Source organism: Acanthaster planci, linkage group LG15 (genome assembly GCF_054643075.1).
Source record: "Acanthaster planci isolate LZ-2023a linkage group LG15, COTS_SCS, whole genome shotgun sequence".
NCBI lineage: Eukaryota > Metazoa > Echinodermata > Asteroidea > Valvatida > Acanthasteridae > Acanthaster > Acanthaster planci.
The window spans coordinates 8,654,778-8,676,063 of NC_141791.1; the positions used below are offsets into that span (position 1 = coordinate 8,654,778).

Below are 21,286 nucleotides of genomic sequence, written 5' to 3' on the forward strand. Positions count from 1 at the left end.
ATTATTAACCTAATGTCATATAAATTGGCATCTTCTTTGTGCCGCTCATCGACAAACACCACGTGATCCATTCCTTCTAATTCAATTCAATTAATGCAGCAAACAGTCGTAACAGTCAAAATATTTTATACAATTCTAGCAATTAAAACAAGCGTCAGAGCTGTCTAAAACGCTTGAATATTCACAGTCGTAAGAATCACAACAATAAATACAATTTATACATTTGCCGCATTCGCTGCAAGTTGAACACTGGGTACATTTCCTACAGTTGTGACATTTGTCGCAGTCGACCGCATCTGCCACGTAATTAGATTCAACCGTGTCTTTGCAAAAGAAACAGTAGACTTTTTTTTTTGGTTTGTCTGTTTGTATTTAACGAAATTTAATATTTTATTAAAAATTTTAATCGGTAATCAAATCAATGGGAATAAATATTTGTTTTGGTTTATGAACTTTATTTCCGTTTTTGGTTTGTTTCACCAAGCAAATGTGATGCCTTTGACTCTGTATGTCCAGTTTCGCTTGCTCGATTATATCACGTTTCATTTCGTTTCGTTACCGTGTACAGTTAACCACGCCGCGTGAGTCGCGACTAATTTAGCGTATTCAAATTTAGTGGAAAAAGTTAAACCCATTTTACTTCTAGAGGAATCTTGAGAAATTTTTTTCAGAATTTTTGGTTGCCCGGCCATCGATAATCAATCTGTCGGTTTCATTTTACAAAAACGCGCCTGCGTGTCTCGGAGAATCGATATTTTTTGCAAAAAAACGTGCCTGCCAGTCTAGGAGATTCAAGATCTTTGGAGAGATAACAGTACTAGGGCTATGCCGGGTTTTGGTGAAAATAGAAAACCGTCGTTTACCTAACCGACGGCTTTTCAAAAACTAAAAAATCGGGGTTGGCAAAATTGAAAGTTTATCTAAAAAAATGGGTGATTTTCGTTGTTTTTAGGGTTAAACTTTGCGGTTTTAAAAATTTGAAAAAAGTGTCGGGTAGGTTTAACAGGGTTTTTCAATTTGGCCAATTTCGAGTTTTGGGAATTTTGAAAACCGTCAGGTAGGTATACGACGATGTCGATTTTCGCTGGACCTGGCACTTCCCTACTACTGGCCAGTCCAAGGGTTCATCTGACACACTCAACTCACAAGCAACACGCGCGTATTTTTGCAGAAAGTTCTTTGACGTTGTCATTGCTGCCGCATCGAGACATGAGAAAGAAAACAAGCCATTCACCGCATATAATATCCTTTACTGCGTAAGATGTATGGTGAAGGACATTATCAACAGTGCAAAAAGAAAATGTTCCTGCTGAGACTGACACCAATGATAATGTACATGCATGATTTTAATAACCACAAAGCAATGCCTACTACATGTCTATTTAAATCTGTGACATGGGACAGCTGAGCGTTAAAGGTATTGAAATCCACATTACTTGCCTGTGCAGTGAATGAAAAAGTGCCTGTCTAGATGCTTACATGCATATGTTGTTAACAATAGACACGTTTTGCACATAAAATCAAGATTAACATAGATATAAAATGTTACAGTTTGGGTGAATGCCTATCAAATATGCATGTTTACAGAAGGCCACTTGAACCCATCAAAAGGCTTCTGACCCTCGGATAAAACCAATAGCATCATACTTCAACTTAATAATTCTCTATTCATCACACACAAAAAACACACAACTGTTGTCCCCAAAAAAATGTTATTTTGTGTAACACTGACTGTAAACTTAAACATTTGATGAAACACATCACCATTTTTAACTGGCAATCCTCAATTCCAAATTAACAAAAAAATGAAGGCAAAAGGTAAGCAACATGACTTACTTCTTGTTTTGTTGTCTGTAGTTACCTTTAACTTTGACCACAGACACTCTTTTCCAACACACAAACCTTCAGCAAGTTTTGTTTTAAGCAAAATCATGTTTAAAAACGAGTGTGTAGAAACCAGAAAAAATCCATAAAGTAGAGAATCTTGCTATGCATCAGCTACTGTTTGATTAAGGAGATGCGTCTTAAAGTTGGCAAAGCAGCGGAATGCATTAGCTAGACTTCTTGAATGACTTGGAATGAATAAACACACTGAAACACCAAGGAGCTCTCGTGCCAAATCCTCCATTACAGCACCTGCAACAACATAACCAAAATATGGCATTAATAGCAAATTCAAAATATTTCTGAAATACTCAGGAACATAGGAGCCAGGTCGGGGGGAGGCAGTGGCCCTCCTGAACGTATGGTGGAGAGTTGGGCCCCCTAAATGTTTTGGAACACATTGGAAAAATGGAAAAGTGTAGAGAGATTGTATTTTTCTGGCCCCCTGGTAGAATCATCTTCCTATGTGCCTGTGGAATACTGTAACAGACAAAAAAAATGGACACAACATACAAAAGAACACCCTTTTGTACTTTCTGAACATTTCACTCCTTTTGCTCTACATGAACATGTATGTTAATCATGCTACCAGTATTTTCAAGCATCCACACACTTACAATAAATGGAATTTGTAAGTTGACATTGTGAACTGGAGTACAGTTTTTGAAAAGAATTCAGTTTACACTCACATTTCACGCAGAGTAAATGGTTTCCACTTGTGGAAAAATTTGTGACCCACATTTAACAATTGTTGCCTGTAGGGGTTCATGGAATTTTGTATACCTGAGGGGATAAGTGGTGCTCGAGGAAAAGCCGAAGATGCCATTTGCCCTGAGGGTGTACAAAACACCATGGACCCTGTCACAGCAGGCAACAATTGTTTTGTTGTACCATAGCCATAGATTTCACTGGATTTTATTGCTAGATAGATTAAAACACTAGGACAAATTGAAAAACTTGAACAGGAAAAGGAAAATAACTGATTGTGATATCCTTTGTTGACTTTTTTCGGGGGGGGGGAGAAATCTAGGATATGTAATATAATGGTTTACTGTAGAACCTGGGATTCATAAATCACCAAGGTTTGATTGGTTGAATTTAAGACTGAAGAACAGTCGAGAAAAGACAACCGCATGAGCATTTTATATAAACAACAAGGGCGATTGCAGCAGAAACAGTGATCAGAACATACAATGTACATGTATACCCGGCAAGATATGGGACAAAGGGGTACCCCCCGACATGTTCAATCCCTATACACACTCTAGACTATTGTTACCTAACACATCCCCTAGATGTCTGTAAAAGAATTCCCGAATTTCCAGTCAAGCAATGACCAACACAAAGGTGGGATGGTGCTCTCCGTCCCACATCTTGCTTCATATGTGTACATGTACACATATGTAACAGAGTAGGGTAACGTCCTGAACGTCACCGCATGAGTAAGTAGCTCAAATTGAAGTTATACTTAGAGAGTCAAATTTGACGCGTCGACAGCACGGTCAAATCCACGTGCATTGCTTGGTTGCCAGAAGACAGAATCAGTGTCTTGATAAAATACCACACATCGTTACAGTGCAACGAATCTTTGTAAGGCTGTTCCAACACAAAAACGACTAAACCAGAGAATCTCCTAACCATTCATACCATAGAGAGATTTGCTGTTACGCTGTCATAAATTGCCTTGCAAAGTGGGCCCCTTCCCGTCTCGCCGCCCGTAAGTAAAACTACGGAGGCCGATAAACGACATGTCAAAGTCAACAGAAAAACCCTCTATGAATTGGTCGGCGCCCGATCTTCCCAAGGAATGGAAGCGATTCAAACAGCATTGCACATTCACATTCAAAGGCCCATTAGCTCAGAAGACTGAGGTTGAAAGAGTCAATTACCTCATGACTTATATTGGAGATAAAGGAAGAGAAGTTTACACAACTTTTCAGTGGGCAACACCTGATGAATGCAACAAGCTAGAGGCAGTTTATGCTAAATTTGAGAAATACGTGGCTCCCAGAAAGAATCAGATCCGTGCCACAATCAATTTCAACAGGCGTAAACAGCTTGAAGGAGAGAAATTTGATAGTTTTGTCACTGATCTGCGCGTGCTAGTCAAAGATTGCGGCTATGATGATGAAGAGCGCATGATAAGAGATGCCATAGTTCTTCATGCATTCAATCATGCAGTTCAAGAGAAATGCCTTGAGAAAGGAGACAAGCTGATGCTTGCCATGGCCATCAAAATTGGCCAAAACTACGAAACATCTCAAGAAAGCTTGAAAGAAATAAACAAAGATGAAGATCGTAAAGTCAACGCTGTAAAGTCAGCACATCACTCTCGAAAGTCAAGCTATATTCAGACACACAGCCAGCAAAAGCCACAATGTCAAAGAAGCAGTATCAATCCAAAGAAATCAACAAGATCTGATGCCAAACGGGGCAAAGAGAAAAAGTGCCACAAATGCGGGTATGAAGCAGATCATCGAAAATGCCCTGCTAAGAATCAAACCTGCGACTTCTGCAAGAAACCAAACCATTTTGCATCAGTTTGCAGAAGACAACTCGCAGCACATGGGATGGAAAGTGCCAACGTTCAGAGAACATCCGAAAGTGATGATTTTTCTTCAGATGAAGAATACACTTATCTCATTAGCGCATTAGATGATGAATCCGCTTCTAATGAATGGTTCGAGAAAGTATGGATCAACAACAAAAATGTTGAGGTGCAGATTGACACAGGGGCAGCCCAATCCATCATGCCCCTACACATTTATGAAACGCTTGGGGACATTAAAGAGTTGAGCCCAAGTGATCTTAAGTTTGAGTCATACTCCAGCAATAAGCTGAAAGTGAAAGGGTGCACTACACTGCCCACATGCCACAAAAACGTGTGCATTGATGTGCCTTACTATGTCGTACAGGCAGAACAAAAGCCACTACTTCTCAGTGGAGATGCCAACAAGAAAGTTAGACTCATAGACAGAGTCTACGGGCTCGAGCAGTACCCTGAGCTCAAGAAAACCACTGGCACTCTTCCAGGAAAGTATTCCTTGAAAATCGACCCATCAGTAAAGCCAGTAATGCATGGCCCCACACACCAGCCACAAGCTCTTATGCCAAAAATAGTAGACAAGCTGCATGAAATGGAGCGTGACAAACATATTGCAAAAGTCACTGAACCCACAGATTGGATGAGCTCCATGGTTGTCGTCGTGAAGAATGGGAAGGTGAGAATCTGTTCTGATCCAAAGGATCTCAACAAGGCAATTCGCTGTGAACACTACCCCATCCCATCAGTCGAAGAAGTTCTTTCGTCCATGCCAGATGCCAACATTTTTTCTGTTATCGACGCCAAGTCTGGGTTCTTGCAGATAGAGCTTGATTACGAGTCAAGCCTCCTCACAACGTTTAACACACCAATTGGTCGCTTCAGATGGCTACGTCTTCCATTTGGCATAAAAAGCGCTCCTGAAATCTTCCAGCGTGTCATGGACAAAATGCTCGAGGGTATAGAAGGAGCACGAGCCATAATGGATGACATCCTGATAGCGGGCAAGAATCCCAAACACCATGATGAAGTTATGAAGGCTGTTATAACCAGAGCCACTGAGTGGAACCTAAAGCTCAACTTCAACAAATGCCACATAAGACAAAGACAAGTCAAGTACGTTGGCCATCTTGTCACTGCCAGCGGATTGAAACCAGACCCTGACAAAGTCAAAGCGATGAAAGAGATGCCAGAGCCAAAGACAAAGGACGACGTCCGAAGATTCCTAGGCTGCATCCAGTACCTGGCAAAGTTCATCCCAAATCTCAGTGAAGTTGATCAGCCACTTCGCCAAATGATGAAGAAAGATGTCACATTCCACTGGGACAAGCCTCAGAAACAAAGCTTTGCCAAACTCAAAGAGCTTTGTAGTGCTGTTCCAGTTCTAGCATACTATAATGTCCGCAAAGAGACAACCATACAGTGTGACGCAAGTAGCTATGCTCTTGGTGGAGTGCTACTCCAAGAAGGCAAACCAATCGCCTACACATCCAGAGCCATGACACCGACAGAAATGAGGTATGCCCAGATCGAGAAGGAAATGCTTGCGATCATCCATTCTTGTCGAAAATTCCATCACTATGTGTTCGGCAAGTCTGTAACTGTCGAAAGTGACCACAGGCCGCTACAGGCAATCTTCTCCAAACCTCTACTGTCGGCTCCCATGAGGTTGCAGTCCATGCTTCTCAAACTGCAGCCACACGACCTGACAGTCACATACAAACCAGGCAAAGAAATCCCAATAGGAGACCTACTCAGCCGAGCCAACCTACCCAATACAGAGCCTGACATCAAACCAGTTGTCATCAATATGGTAGACTACATCTCCGTCACACCCACACGCTACAGTGAGTTCCAGAGGAAAACAGCAGATGAGCTGAATGAGCTGCATTCCGTGATCTTGAAGGGCTGGCCAGATACCAAACAAGAAACACCACGTGCCGTACGCGAGTACTGGAACACAAGAGATGAGCTTGCAATTTCTGATGATATCATCTACAAGGGCATGAGAATTGTTATGCCACCAAGCATGAGGTGTGACATGCTCGCTTTGATCCATGAGTCCCACATGGGCATCGTCAAGTGCAAGCAAAAGGCACGCGAAGCCTTGTTCTGGCCTGGAATGACGCAACAAATAGAAGAACTGGTCCAAGATTGCAGAGCCTGCAACTCACACCAGAACCAGCAGCCTGCCTAGACACTCAAACCAACGAAGGTACCTGATCTCCCTTGGATCGAGCTGGGATAAGACATATTCCAGTTTGAAGGCCAGCAGTGCTTTTTAGCTTTAGTACCCAAATGCACACTAAGGCAAACATTTACAATAGGCAAGGAGGACGCATAAGAATCCATCACGCACCCCCTCGCCCTGCCGAGCTACTCTGTCACCAGCTTAAATGAAGGTAGTGTACGGGTCCATGTACTCATATGAATTTTTCGTCACGCCAGTACCCAGTCCTTACACACACAATCCAGACTGAAACTATCTGTTCGGTCACAGCTATCTGCATGTATACATTAAAGGATCGAACCAGGAAATAGAAATATTTCTATAAATTTTAAGAAAAACCCTTAAAATTGCATCTATGGATTTCAATTAACCTCATTTTAAATTTTTGTTTCACAAATTCAACCCATATTTTGATGCTTTTTGGCTTTATGCTAATGCTATTTGCATATTCATGAGCACAACTATGATGTCATCCAAGGCACTGTATCTTAATGGTGCACTAATTTGTGCACAGAAAATTTCTAGATTTTTTTTGCCACTGCTATGGCAGATTTTATTTTCTTCGGCAATTTATTGCTGTGTAAATATATGGAAATAATCCAGCTAAAATCCTGGGAAATGTTCCCAGAAAGCAAATTGGGATTCACAATTTGAACATGAAAACATGCAACCTGAACCATGTCTTCCTGGATTTACATCAAAGCAAAAGCGCGCTCACTCGTCTAGAAATGCTTTGTCAATTTTTGATGCTTGAAAAAGTGCACCGTCCAGTTGTCAAACAGTCTTCATACACTGTACATGGAAGAAAGAGTACAGAAATGCACGAAAAGTGATTGCAAGAAAAATTCACAAAAAGGATTGCAAGAAAAATTCATCTCCTTGCTTCTTTAACTAAATACTTAAACAAAAGTTGCCGCAGTCGTCCCAATTTGAAATCCTCGGCAGCTCGGCTCAGACTGACTAATTTTCCCAATTGTAACATTATTTAATTCCCTCCTCGGTCCTGTTTTCAAAGTCCTAAAAACACCATCTCAGCATAAAATGCACAATGATGGTCTACAATAACCAATTCAACCTTTCTTCAACTTGCTAGTTTTATCAATACTCCCGATATTGTCCAAATCTCCCCCCCCCCTTTCCAATCATGGCAATCTTATTAGTTTAAGTCCGCCACTTTCCACAACATAATTTACTCACTGAAACACGCTGCCAAATCCTCTGACAGTTACACCAATACTCCTTTGTTCCATGTCTCCGGCTGGACATACTTGACGACCCCTGGTTTCTAAACTCCTGGAAATACCCCAAACCTTATTACGTGCATCACCGGTCAACCCCACTGCCATTCCTCTGGAGTTTAAAAGGTTCCCAGACATTTGCATTACAATACTTCATGTATACCCAAACAGACTAACACCATTCAAATCAACTTGATACCTATTACCACTTTAAAACAATAAGCCCACTTCCGGTTTCGACTAGAAGGAGGGGCACGCGATTTGACCCACATGAGATGAATTAAAGAACAAATTATACATGTACTCTGCCACGTGACGCAAACAGAATGTTGCGGGAGGCCACAGTTGATTTTTAAGAACTTAATATAAAAATTAAATACTCAAAATTTACTAATAAATCACTTTATGATGTCATCACTACGTTATTATTTTAGAACCATCTTTGCTTTATATTGTGTGCTTTGTGTAACTTTAAAGATGATTAAACACTGCTACATAACTGTGCCTTGAAGTGTACAAAGTCAATGGGCTGAAGTAACCATTTAAAAATCAACATTAAATCTCTTGATGACATCATTATGAGTCATTATGACATCATTGTTCTAGACGCATCTATACACAAGGGTCCTCCATTGATTTAAGTTTGATGAAGATCCAAAGTTGCTGAGGGATATAAATCGGTGGTGTAAGAAACATGTGCAAAATAAAGGGGATTTGGGTCATTATCATCATCAGAAGAGAGGTCATGGGTCTATTTGCCGACAGAACAGTGGGCTTTTTCACTTTCTTTTATAAATTTGAACAACTAAATCACTGCACAAATCAGATGGAATAACTATTTCATCATGACCATTTGGGTTCAAGGTTTCATTTGATCCAATCAGGCATGCACTTAAAGAAATAAAGCACTTTGAAGAGTGCACCTTGTATTGACTTCTCACCTGATGACATCATCATCACGAGGTCAATTTTCGTCTATAAAACTTCCTTTCCTAGTTACATGGTTTTTTTTTCAACATGAGGGGGCTTGTAGTTTAGGAGATTCCTCCCCACAGAAATGTGGGTGAGGTCTGCTATTGAATACCTACCCCAAACAATCGCTAAATATGCAAATCCCTTTGCGTCTGATTCAATTCGCTAAATCTTCTGATCAACCGTAGTGCGCCCTCTAGTAGCATGACGCATAGTGGAATGGCTGCCATGTTCGTCCTTCTTTTCCAGTATTAAAACTGCCCAAGCCAAAAGCCGGGAAGGATGGGAGGGAGCCGACTGTTTGGGGTACGTATTCAATAGCAGACCTCACCCACATTTCTGTGGGGGAGGAGTCTTCTGCTTTCAACCAACCCCAAACAGTCGCTAAATATGCACTACATACGCACTACATAATGAGAGTGCCAGAGGGGTATGAAATTGTCCAAACTTTATTGTGGACTCATCAAATAATGGAGTTGTTATGTCGTTTCAGTGGTGGGCCACTTTGACGAGGAAACCTTCGGCATTGATGTGGCCCATGTTAGGACTGCTGCTCGGCCATGTGCGGAATCCTTTTGTAGAACATCGGTGAGGTAGCATGTGGTGAAGGTAGATGGGGTCTTCCAGCATGCTGCCTTGCAAATTTCTTCCATTGGTATGCCCCTGAAGAAGGCCAATGATGTGGAAACTGCTCGAATATCATAAGCCCTGATGAGGCATAGTGTTTTATTGTCCACAGAGTTCGGCCAATTTGGGTTAGCACACTTGATGGCTGAAACTGTCCATCTGCCTATAGTGTCTGTGGTTGCAGCTCGGTCAGCTTTTATTGTGGTGATGAAAAGCTGCGAAGTTGTACCTCTGAGTTTTTGGTTTTGGATAAGTACCATTTAACAGTCCGCACTGGGCACCATGGTTTGTCATCGGGAGTCCCAGTGTGTTTGGTAATGTCTGGTACAAAAATGTCAGGAGGATGGAAGGAAACTGACTGGTTCTTGGTAAGAAACCCAGGCGTTGGCATGAGACGAACACCGCGGGGTTCCCATCGGATGTGGCCATCTCAGATGGACAATGCCTTCAGTTCGCTGCCGCACCGTGAGGTATTAACTGCCAGCAGGAATGCTAGTTTCACCAATAAGTTAATCAACGATGCGTCGCTGAGAGGCTCAAAGGGAGGACCAGCAAGCAATTGGAAGACAGCTGACAAGTCCCATGAAGGAATTAGTCTCTTAGTTGTGGGACGCTCAAGAAACATCCCCCGGTCGGGAGTAGATGTTTAAGAGCAGTTTTGTCGGACACAGTAGAACTATCTGGGAAGCCATCGTGTGTAGCTGCAATGGCTGACCGGTACTTTCGGATAGTTGAAACCTGGAGAACTGATTAGAACAGGTACATGAAGAAGTCAGCTATAGAGGTCACAGAAACTTTGGTCGGAGAAAAACCTCGCTCTGAACACCACAAAGTAAAATGTCGTAATTTGAAGTAAAAACTGCCGTGTATAGACTGACGTCGACTCTTTGAGGCCATTTCGGCAGCTTCATCAGAAAGTCCTGCTGATCTGAAGGACAACAGGTCAGGTGTAGTGACGTCGGATGAGGGTGAAGCACGCCTGACTTTGGCTGATGTAGCAGATCCAGTCTGTCGGGAAGGATCACCGGTACCCGGACTAGAAGTCTTGTCAGACGAGGGAACCATAGCTTGCGTAGCCAGAAGGGGGCGATGAGAAGGACACAGCAGCATTCCCTTTCGATCTTGGAGAGAACTGCCGGTATTAGGGATTTTGGAAGGAATGCATAGGCCAACAGCCCTTCCCGATTGATTTGAAGAGCGTTTGTTGGCCAGGCTTGTGGGTGGTAATATCTGGTGCAGAACACTGGCAGTTGGGCATTCTCCGCTGAGACGAAAAGATCGATGTTTGGTTTTTCTACTTTTGGCGAAGATCTGTTCGACTACACTGCTGCCCAATGTCCACTCTGTAGGACGTACCTTTCCCCGAGAGAGAGAGAGCACCTGCTATGGAGTTGTCGACACCAGGAGAGCAAGTCGCCTGGAGGTGAATGTCTTAATCCTGGGCCCAAAGGAATATCTGTCTCGTTAGGAGGCACAGGCAGGGAGAAAGTGTGCCTTCCTGGCAATAGATGTATGCGACCACTGTGAAGCTGTCCGAGCGGATGAGGACTCGTTTGCCTATGATGCTTGGGCAGAAAGCTTTCAGTGCATTGGATACAGCCTAAAGTTCCAGCATATTGATAAGACTCCCTTGGAGCTGGAGGTCCCATGTTCCCAATGCTTGAGGTGGTGGCAGGGAGGCTCCCCAGCCCAGATGAGAAGCGTTTGATGTTATATTTATTTCCATTGGATACAGCCTAAAGTTTCAGCGTATTGATGTGACTCCCTTAGAGCTGGAGGTCCCATGTTCCCGATGCTTGAGGTGGCGGCAGGGAGGCTCCCCAGCTCAGATGAGAAGCATTCGATGTCATAGTTATTTCCAGGTTCCAATTGAGGAAGGGAACTCTGAGAGAGAGAGGTGCTCCTCCACTAACCACCACTGAAGATGGGGGCGGATGAAGTCTGACATGGAGACCTGGAGATTGATTGAGTCCCATTTGGGCCTATAGAGTGCTAAGAGATGAAGTTGTAGTGGGCACATGTACAGCCTGCAGATGGGAATGAGATCCACGATGCCGGCCATCAAGCCCAGGAGACAGAGCCAGGTGCAGGCCAGAGCAGACTGCTTGGTAGAAAAGACTGTCACACAATTGAGAAGATTGTCGACTGGCGAGGTGGAGCCGCCGGTGGAAGGTCACGGAAGCTAAGTTTACGTGTTGCGTGTGTTGTGTTGTGCCAGGTTCGTGAACAAAAGAAAGTCATATTCAACTGCACAATCTGATCTCTACAGGCCTGGCTGAAATTTGCAGGCCTAGCTGAAATACTCGGTTGTCAATAGATTTTGTCTGTCAGACTAGAGTGGCCACCGGACAGTCCTTTGTGTAGGTGTACATGTAAGAGTCCAGTAAATGATAAGAATTTTTAAAGAATTTTGAAAACAGAAAAAATTGATAATTGTCCTGCCCCAGCATCATCAACATTGATAACTGCCACCGAGGCGCAAAGTGCTTAATGTCACGTGACATCATCATGACGTTATGTTTTGAGACAAATCTTGGCTGGTGGACTAAGAGTGTGTACTTAATAGTATATAGTCTGTTAGGTCAATAAAATGCCAAAGTCTGGCTGTCGAAAAATGTGTTCCAAACCCGCAGGGAAACTTTTAATATTTGAAATTCTATAAATATCAGCTGATGATATCATGACGTCATGCTTAAAGGTGCATCTTTACTATCGGGTCTTGGGTTGAGGCAACTTACATAAAGATCTGAAATTGCAAAAGGACTTAAGAAAAACTGTGTATGTTATGTCCCTATAATTGAGACAATGTACACGCTGGTGGAATGGAGTCCACTCCATCAAAGTGATCTGTATTCATGATCTCTTGCTATCTCTGTTCAATAAACAAACTCTCAAAGCTCTTATCCACGCATGCGCATGTGACAATGTATGAATATAACCCCAACAGTCCCAAATCCTCCAATTTCAATACGATTTTACATACATCCTCAGGGGTTAGGGTTAATAAATACAATGAATACCTACATACATAAATACAGTGTACATCATATTCCCCCTTTAGCTGAAGTACCCCCGGAATAACAACAGCGCATGCATCTGTATGGGGGTCGACTCCATCCAGAGAATTTGAATTACCAAAAAAAAAAACCCAATTTGAATGAACTATGTGATGTAATAGTCAGTTTCCTCGCTAATAGTCCATTCAATATAACCAGTGGAGCTGCAAACCAATTGATATTTTTCAACAATAGCTATTTAGAAACTATGTAACAAGTCAAACTAAGGAACTATAATATCTACTCTCCTGAATTCTATCAAGAAACTCTTTTCGGCACACGAGTCACTGTGACTGTTACTCCTAGTCAAAACAAGTCTCCATTAATTCACTCGCCTTTAGACTATAAGTGTCGCTCCACGTCTCACCTATGATTATACATGTACATGTATATAGGAATTAAAGACTACTCAATTATTCTACGTATGAATTATGGTTTGGTCATAATGTAATCAGCAAATTTGTAAGGTTTCTCTGTTGCTCTGACACTCTAGTAGGATGGGCTGGTTCATTCACTTCAGTGTAAGGTTGAACCTTTCCTAGGCTAGACAACTCTTTGGGCTTTGAGTTGTTTGGAACAACTACAGTGAACATGTATTTCCGTAGTTACTGGCGGCTTTGACAATCCAATAGTATTGCCTCCGGGAAGTTGCTGGGCTGTATCAATACTTCCGGAGCATTCTCCCCTTGTTTGTCAACTGTCTCACTCAAGTGCGTTTGTGCAACCTGCTGAATTGGCTTGGCAAGACGTTGTTGTGTTTAGTCAATATGGTGTCTGACCATATGCCAGTCAGACAAGCAAACTTCTTATATTAATGAAGCCAACACTTGGACAACTTCACCATACAACCAGGTTAGTCTAGAACCAAAGTTCTTGCCCAGAACAGTATCAGCTTGTTGTAACACTCTATTAAGAACCTCACAACTGTTGCATTCAAGCTTGTTTTATTTTTACTCATCTGCTGATGTTTGGCTTCAGCTGGTCTAACTTGGTTCGAATTTGTCGTCGATAAAGCAACTCACTGGACTTTTTCCAGTTGTAGACTGTGGGGTCACTCTGTAGCACAACAGGAAACCCACCTCGGATATTCTCTATTCCGACCTTTACAGTTTGAACAGCTATCTCAGCTAATCCATTGCTCGATGAATGTTTTGGGGCTGTCTGCAGATGTTCCACTCCACTTTGGCAAATGACAAAAATTGCATTCTGTTGTCTGTTACCACTGTTTCTGGTATTCCATGGTCAGCAAATAGCTTTGGCAACACCCTCACTGTTGTGGTGGTGGTGGAACTACTCACACGGAAGACTTCAATCCACTTGCTGTAGGCGTCAACTACTATCAGGACATCCTGACCGGTGGAGGCATAATCAAGATGTAATTTGGACCAGGGCTTGTTAGGAAACTCCTGTGCATGCAGTATAGCTGGGGCGGCATCTTTTGGCAGCTTTGCACCTCATGTTCGATCATTCTGTCGATTGGTGGCCACCACGAGTGAACATGCCAGTGCCTTCATCTTCACGATACTCGGATGCATTGCATGGGGCTCTTGAAGCAGACATTGGTGAAGGGCAAGCTTCTCTGGAATGACCACTAATGGACCCCAAAGATCCTCAAGAGACAACCCATCCTTCTTGGCTACAAATGGAGCAAAATCATTTTTGAAATCTCAGGCCAACACTGCTGTAAGTAGTTCCTCACTCTGAATAGTGCTTGGTCCTTGCCAGTTAGACAGCTTATCTCTTCTACATCTACATCTTCAATTATATGTAAGTTGATTCAGCATTTGTCGGACCCTCCTGCCCAGAGCATCTCTATCAATAGTGCAATATGCTTGGATAGGTTGGGAATAAACTTCCTTCAAGCAGTTCAAGATAAGCTTGAAGCTCTTCCTGGTTCTTTGGATGCTGGGCTTGCTGAATGGCCTCAATCTTTGACTTCGATGGGCTTAACCCTTCTTGATTCAGCTCATGGCCAAGGTAAGTGATTGAGTCCCACAGGAAGTCACATTTCTCCCGTTTCAACTTCATGCCACTCTCTTTTAGGCACTGCAACACTGCACTGAGATTGGCAAGGTGCTCTGTGTCATTTTGACCACTGAAGATGATATCATCCAGGTATGGGCAGCACACGTGGATATCTGCAAGTACATGTACATGTAGCAATTCCATGGTTCTTTGCAAGATGGCTGGGGCTGAGGCTTACCCAAAGGGCATCCTTACATACTGAAAAAGACCTTGGTGGGTATTCACAGTAGTGTATTTTCTTGCAGCTTCTTCCAACTCAATCTGGAGGTAGGCATGAGACAAGTCCACCTTTTTGAAAATCATTATCCGCCCTGAAGATTTTGCATTACATGTACACCCTTACAAATATGTCCCATGCAGATCCCATGGGCATCCCATGGGCTGCCCATGGGACCCCATGTGTACGCCATGGGACTGGCAAAAAAATTATGTTGATTGAAGTGATCACCATGGGACATTTTGTGGATACCATGGGAACACCATGAGGCTTTTATGATCAGCATGGGAACAGCATGGGGTTTTTATGATCAGCATGGGAACACCATAGGCTTTTTATGATCAGCATGGGAACACCATGGAGCTTTTATGATCAGCATGGGAACACCATGGGGCTTTTATGATCAGCATGGGAACACCATGGGGCTTTTATGATCAGCATGGGAACACCATGGGGTTTTTATAATCAGCATGGGAACACCATGGGGCTTTTATGATCAGCATGGGAACACCATAGGGTTTTTAAAATCAGCATGGGAACACCATGGGGTTTTTATACTCGACATGGGAATATAATGTGATTTGTATGTGGACACCATGGAAACGTCACACAAACACTGTTCAAATTTTGGCAATCATCAAGAGAACACTGGGATTTGCATTGATATGGCATCTACACAGGTACACTTAGAGGCTTTGTTGTATTGTAAACCATATTAGCTGTTGCCATTAAAATGCATTGGCATGAACTACAGTACACTCTTCGGAATGGAATGTTGATTTGATGACTGCAACTTTGCCCGTCACAATGAGATGCAGAGGACACTCACCATGGGATGCATGGGACCATCACCATGGGACAAATGGGGCAACCACCATGGGACAAATGGGAAAATCACCATGGGATGCATGGGACAATCACCATGGGCAAATGGGGCAACCACCATGAGATGCATGGGAAAATCACCATGGGACACGGGGAATAAATCACTATGGGAAGCATGGGTAAATCACCATTGGATGTGTGGGAAAATCACCATGGGATATGACAATTAAATCACCATGGGAGTATTTTGGGAGATTACATGGGGTTCTTGAAATACGCATGGGCAAAATCCCATGGGTAAAAATCCCATGCTACATGGTGGCTAATTCACCATGTAATCCCATCATGGGACATTTTTGTAAGGGCATGTACACGTAGATCCTCCAGTGTTGGTAACGGATATTTCTCCAACCATAGGACTTTGTTCGCAGTTAGCTTGTAATTCCCACCGATACTTTATACGCTGCTACGATAGGGCAGCCATAGTCAGCAAATTTTACTGCTTTGATTACTCCCTCCTCAAGCAAGTCATCCAAGCAGGCATCTATTTGCTGTTGCCTCACGTATGAGACTAGGACAGCTTTGTAGAAAAGTGGCTGCTCTGGCACTGGCTGTAACTTTGACTGGTACCCTGTCACCTTACCAAGTACCTTGATATTAAAAATTTCATCATGGACTTGCAGTATGTCCTTCAATAGGGCTTCTGTATCTATGTCAACTGCATTCAAAGTTGACCTGCTAGGCTGCTTGGCACGAAGGACATTGGCCAATGCTGATAGGAAGCATTCTATCCACTCCCATCCCAAGAACTCTATCACAGGTGTATGTTGTCAAACAGGCATTGGGAGGCTGAATCTCGTCAGGATTCCCGATTTGGGTGAATATCCCGAATAACACATTTGACCACGGAATTCCTGTGTCAAGCTCGATGTTGATTTTCTTCCCATTGACATTCATGGTGCCAAAATAGGGTTTACACTTCAACAGCTTAACCACAGTCGCTTCCATGTGGCCCAATATGGCGGCTTTATCCTCCAGGTGTTCCTCATCTTCGAGGCGATGAACTTTCAACCCTTTCCTTTGCTGGCGCCGCTTAAACTCTTGCACCTTGTCACGCTGGCTCTTCATGTGACCCATACGTCGGCACTTCTGGCAATTTCTGTTTTCAATGGGATGCATCAGAGGTATGTGTTTGTGTGGCATCGCAATGCCAACACTTCGACTGGGTGAAGCTTCCACTAGCTCTTCCGACTGACGTTTGCCTTTGGTAGTGCTTGATGGTTTACTGGCAAACTTCAGCTTCGGTTTCTGTGAAAACTACATTTTGTTGACATTTGAGTCTACAGGCTGACTCTCTGGCTGACTAATTCCCTTAATCTTCTCCACAACCTTGCTGGCCATTTCCATAGCGGTAGCGATGCTCAAAACCTTCTCAAATGTGAGGCTGGTATCGCTAAGCAGCTTCCGCTAAATACAGTCGACTCTCATTAATACAAGGGCCTTAGAACTTACTAAATTAGCTCGTATTATCCGGACCTCGGCTTGGGTGAAAGCTTCCGTCCTGTTTGACGTACATTGTATGTATCACCGATTGATCATACGTAAAGCGTACATGCATACAACTAGAAGCTTGCATAACCTTTTGTTTAAAGGCACATACTGTAGTTTTGTTTGTTACACGAATTTGATTTTAAAAAGACACGTCCCCGGCCCAGCACGTCGTGATGAGATCCACATGCACGCACGTAACTTAAGTGCATTAACATTTTAGTTGATCGCCAACCAGAGCTGTGGTTGTTGCACATAAAAATGTGAGGAAATCACCTACTGGCGGTGTGGACAGTAAGGGCGAATATCTGAATGTACCTTGGAATGGCGTGTGGGTTTGGTAGAAACTTGAGGTTGTTATTTTTGTAAAAAATTTTGGACTGAAAACCACGGTTTATTCGTGATTTTCTTATCGAGAATTTAGAGAATGTCACAATCAAAAGGGGTGTTATTTCCATGTTACAGTGGAGAGAGGGTAACAATTTTTCGACGGAGGGTGGGCAGTTTTTGGGCCGGGCGTTTGGTTACGGAACACAATTTTTATTAGTTTCCTGGGGGACTTCCTGGGGGAATTCTGGGGGGCGGGGGATCAAACAAAAGACTTCTTTTGTTCACCACTGTCCTAAATACTGTAGCACTTTTGGCAGCACTTGCTTGTATTCAGGCGATACAGGTGATGCCACACAGAATTTCTACGTTGGGTACGCATACGGGAACAGCAAACACCTGTTGTTCGTCTCTCTTGCAGCACCGCGGACACAAACGGCTTGATTCGTTGAGGGAAAACCGCAGCGTGGTTCTATTGTACACACATAGATTACGGAAGCACTTTTCAAAATTGAATGGACTGGTTGATTGACAAGTTGCCTTCAGAAAAAGCTTGTGCTAAATAGACAGATAACGATAGATTTACACTTGGCCACCTGGCACACAAAAAAATGCTCGTCTTAACCGAAATCTCGTAACATCTGAGTTCGTATTACACATTTTTCCCTCACAGGAATGTGCACAATTTAGTCAGAACTGGCAAAAATGCCCATCTACATGGATAAAACCAGAGTCTCGTCTTACCCGAGCTCATATTACCGAGAGTCAACTGTAGTTGATTCCTGACTGGATTGTAGTATAAAATCTATACCTCAACACAATCTCGCTAGGTTTAGGCGCACAGTAGCTCTTCAGCAAATCTGCACATTCTTTGTAAGACTTGTTGGTAGGCTCATTAGGTTGCAAAAAAGCTCGCAAGGTGGGTTAACCCTTGCTACCTAAGCTCGTAAATAATACTAAACACTTCGTTTCATCCAAGCCAAGCTTTGAGTGATTCAATGCATTCTTCAATCTGGTTAAAATCAAAGGTACATGTACACCATCACACCGGTCACTGTACTGTCCATAATGCCATTTGATAGTCAAGATACATGTAAGTGGCAACCAGTTTGGGCGATAACTATCATACAACAACGTTACTGCAAAGCAAAACTAAGTTGTAACATTCAACACTGATACTATACCACCAAACTGGTTTGTTGCTACACGTATCTGTAACACTAATTACTGTATGTCCGTCTCAGCAATAGCAGAATATATGCATATATATATATACATTGACTACTCCTAAAACATGGTCAATATGAACAATCTGCAGTCCAACTACATGAAGCAAATCTTAACCACTTGGCAATGAATCAATGCAACAATAACATTACAAGATGTGGTTTAAACCGATTTAACATTCAATAATCCACTTAGCACCGCAATACAACATTTCAATCCAAGAAGAGATTGTTAAAGGTTCGGTGACCACCACACTGGTTCTACATTTGATTAGGCCTAAGTTCAATTCTGCAATCCTCACGATAACCCAATGAGTCCGAGGAGCGTCGGCCAGGCGGGGTTGACAGTGACCAGTTAGGTTGAAGCGTTGGTGGGAGATCCCCTTCAATGACAAGGGGCAATCGGTTGTCCGATGCCGATGAGCGATGTCTGCTTGCGTTAGAGACAGCGACGACTGAGCGGTGTGGCGCTGAACGGGCAACGGTTCTTGAGGGGAGTACCATCCGATGACAAGGGCAATTGGTGGTCCGGTGCTGACTTGGAACGGGTACAGGCTGAACTCCTGTCGAAGCGTTTCTGAAATCTTCATGATCCATGCATACATGTACATGTAATTCACGGTTCCTGTATGATCAGCTGGTGCTCCACAACAACTTCGACAGGGAAGGATGCATGGCTAAGGCAACAGGACACCACACCCAGAATACCGGTCCAGTCTACAGCAGTCATTCGGCGCTGTGGTCTCCCACCATATGGCTCTTCCTGCTATTGTGCTTGCTGCACTGGCACCGCACGTAACGACTATGCCAGCATGATGGTCTCCTGTGACTGACATGGCTCGCAGAGTCAATGGAACAGCTCTTCGGCTCAAAGTAGTATAGTGGTTACAGCTTATTCAAGGACTCTCTGCATATGGCTAGCTGTGGTCGTGCAGCGGCGTGGTGTGGCATGGTGTAGTGGTGGTGTGCATGTATCACAGGTCTGGTACAAAGCGTACATGCACACGTACTGTACATTACATCCGTGCGTGAAATGGCGTAAACAGTTCAGCGGGCCTGCAAAACACTGCCGACAATTACCCGCATTTTCTCTGCGATCGAGGGTGAGACGTATCGAACCTTGCTGAATCCCATCCTCATCGCCATAATTGTTTTGTCCCTGTAATTAAGACAGTGCACACGCTGGTGGAATGGAGTCCACTCCATCAAAAAGATCTGCAATCGTAATTAGATGCTTACAGTATGTAGCTCTGTTTACTTCTTGAAATTAAATCTCAAAGCTCTTATCCACACATGCGCCTGTGACAACGTACATGTATGAAAATTTTAAAAATACAATGAATACCTACATATATGTACACAATTTTTGGAGAGCGAGGAGAACGAAAAAAAATCTTGATTAAAAGAATGGCATTTTCCCATTTTGCGAAAAAACAAAAGAGATTGTCTTGACAACAACAATGCCGTTTCCACAACTTGCGTAAAAGCAAAAAAAAAAAACAATAAGAATGCCTTTTTGGCAAAGCAGGAAAAAAGCTAATAATCCGCAAGTCTCTGTCATGATCAGAGTGAAGACAGTAGCACTTGTGAATGGATGCAGTGCTTCAATGTTCCCCTTACATTTTACATCTCCTACAATAATTGGTGCGTATACATGTAGTACCAGTCCCACGGCAGCTATCCACCCGCGTACCAAAGATTAAACAATTACAATGCAGTAGACATGACACATCAACCGTGGAAGAGATCCATCATATTTTGCGGCCCGGCAACATTGCCAGTGTGCTCAACGGGTGAATGATACATGTGTGCTTGTAGCATGTCACATGATCATTCGCGACCAATGAAAATTCATTATCTTTGACCATGGTATAACAAACTGAATTGAAAGCAAGGTTAACTTTTATTTTGGGACCCTAATAAAAATGAAAGCAATGCAAAAAGTTCATTACAAATTAATTTTTTCATGACGACGAATGATTTAAAATATGTGATTTATTTTATCTAAATGTTTTGAGCAACACTTTGAAAGATGAAAATGAGGCATGGAACCCAAAATGGTCCAGCACCATCCCATTTGACGAATAACTTTGAATAACATGGAGTCGGGGAAAATGATCAAAATAGTGTTTCTTTTTCAATAAGGTCTACTTCCCATTCCCATATTAACCTTCTATTGCAACGTACTACTTTGATGTCACACCTGAGTTTTGCATTTTCTGCTGTCAAGAGCAGTGAATCATACGTGTACATGTACATATACATAACAACTTTCATCTGTGAAATTGTGCCTGTGATTTATTGAAAGGCAAAATGGCCAACTGTAAAACTCGTGTTTATTCAGATATTGTACACAGCACAGATCATATAAGAATACATGTAGCACGGGCCGAGTTTAATTAAGAATCTGATTCTGAACTACATGTACAAGTACATACATGTACATGTTTACATGTTTCATTTTGTCTTAACCTGAAAAAGAGGACGGGAGGGAACGCCTGAGAATCTGCCTATCAACATTTCCTATATCACTGAAGGATATTTCTTTCAAAAGCCGAGCCCTTTTTAG

The 21,286-nt window shown here is 42.8% G+C and overlaps 1 protein-coding gene across 5 annotated transcripts in view; it reads right to left on the reverse strand.

Annotated features, from left to right (window-relative positions):
- Nucleotides 1–1,328: 1,328 nt before the first annotated feature.
- The window catches only part of LOC110977612 (EEF1A lysine methyltransferase 1-like), an 85,948-nt gene continuing 65,990 nt past the window's right edge, over nucleotides 1,329–21,286 (reverse strand). For all 5 annotated transcript variants that reach the window (XM_022231895.2, XM_022231894.2, XM_087146956.1 and 2 more), the window contains one exon: nucleotides 1,329–2,136. In XM_022231895.2, coding sequence (XP_022087587.1) covers nucleotides 1,988–2,136 — 149 coding nt within the window. In that variant the 3' untranslated portion in view covers nucleotides 1,329–1,987. The remainder of the gene's footprint in view (nucleotides 2,137–21,286) is intronic.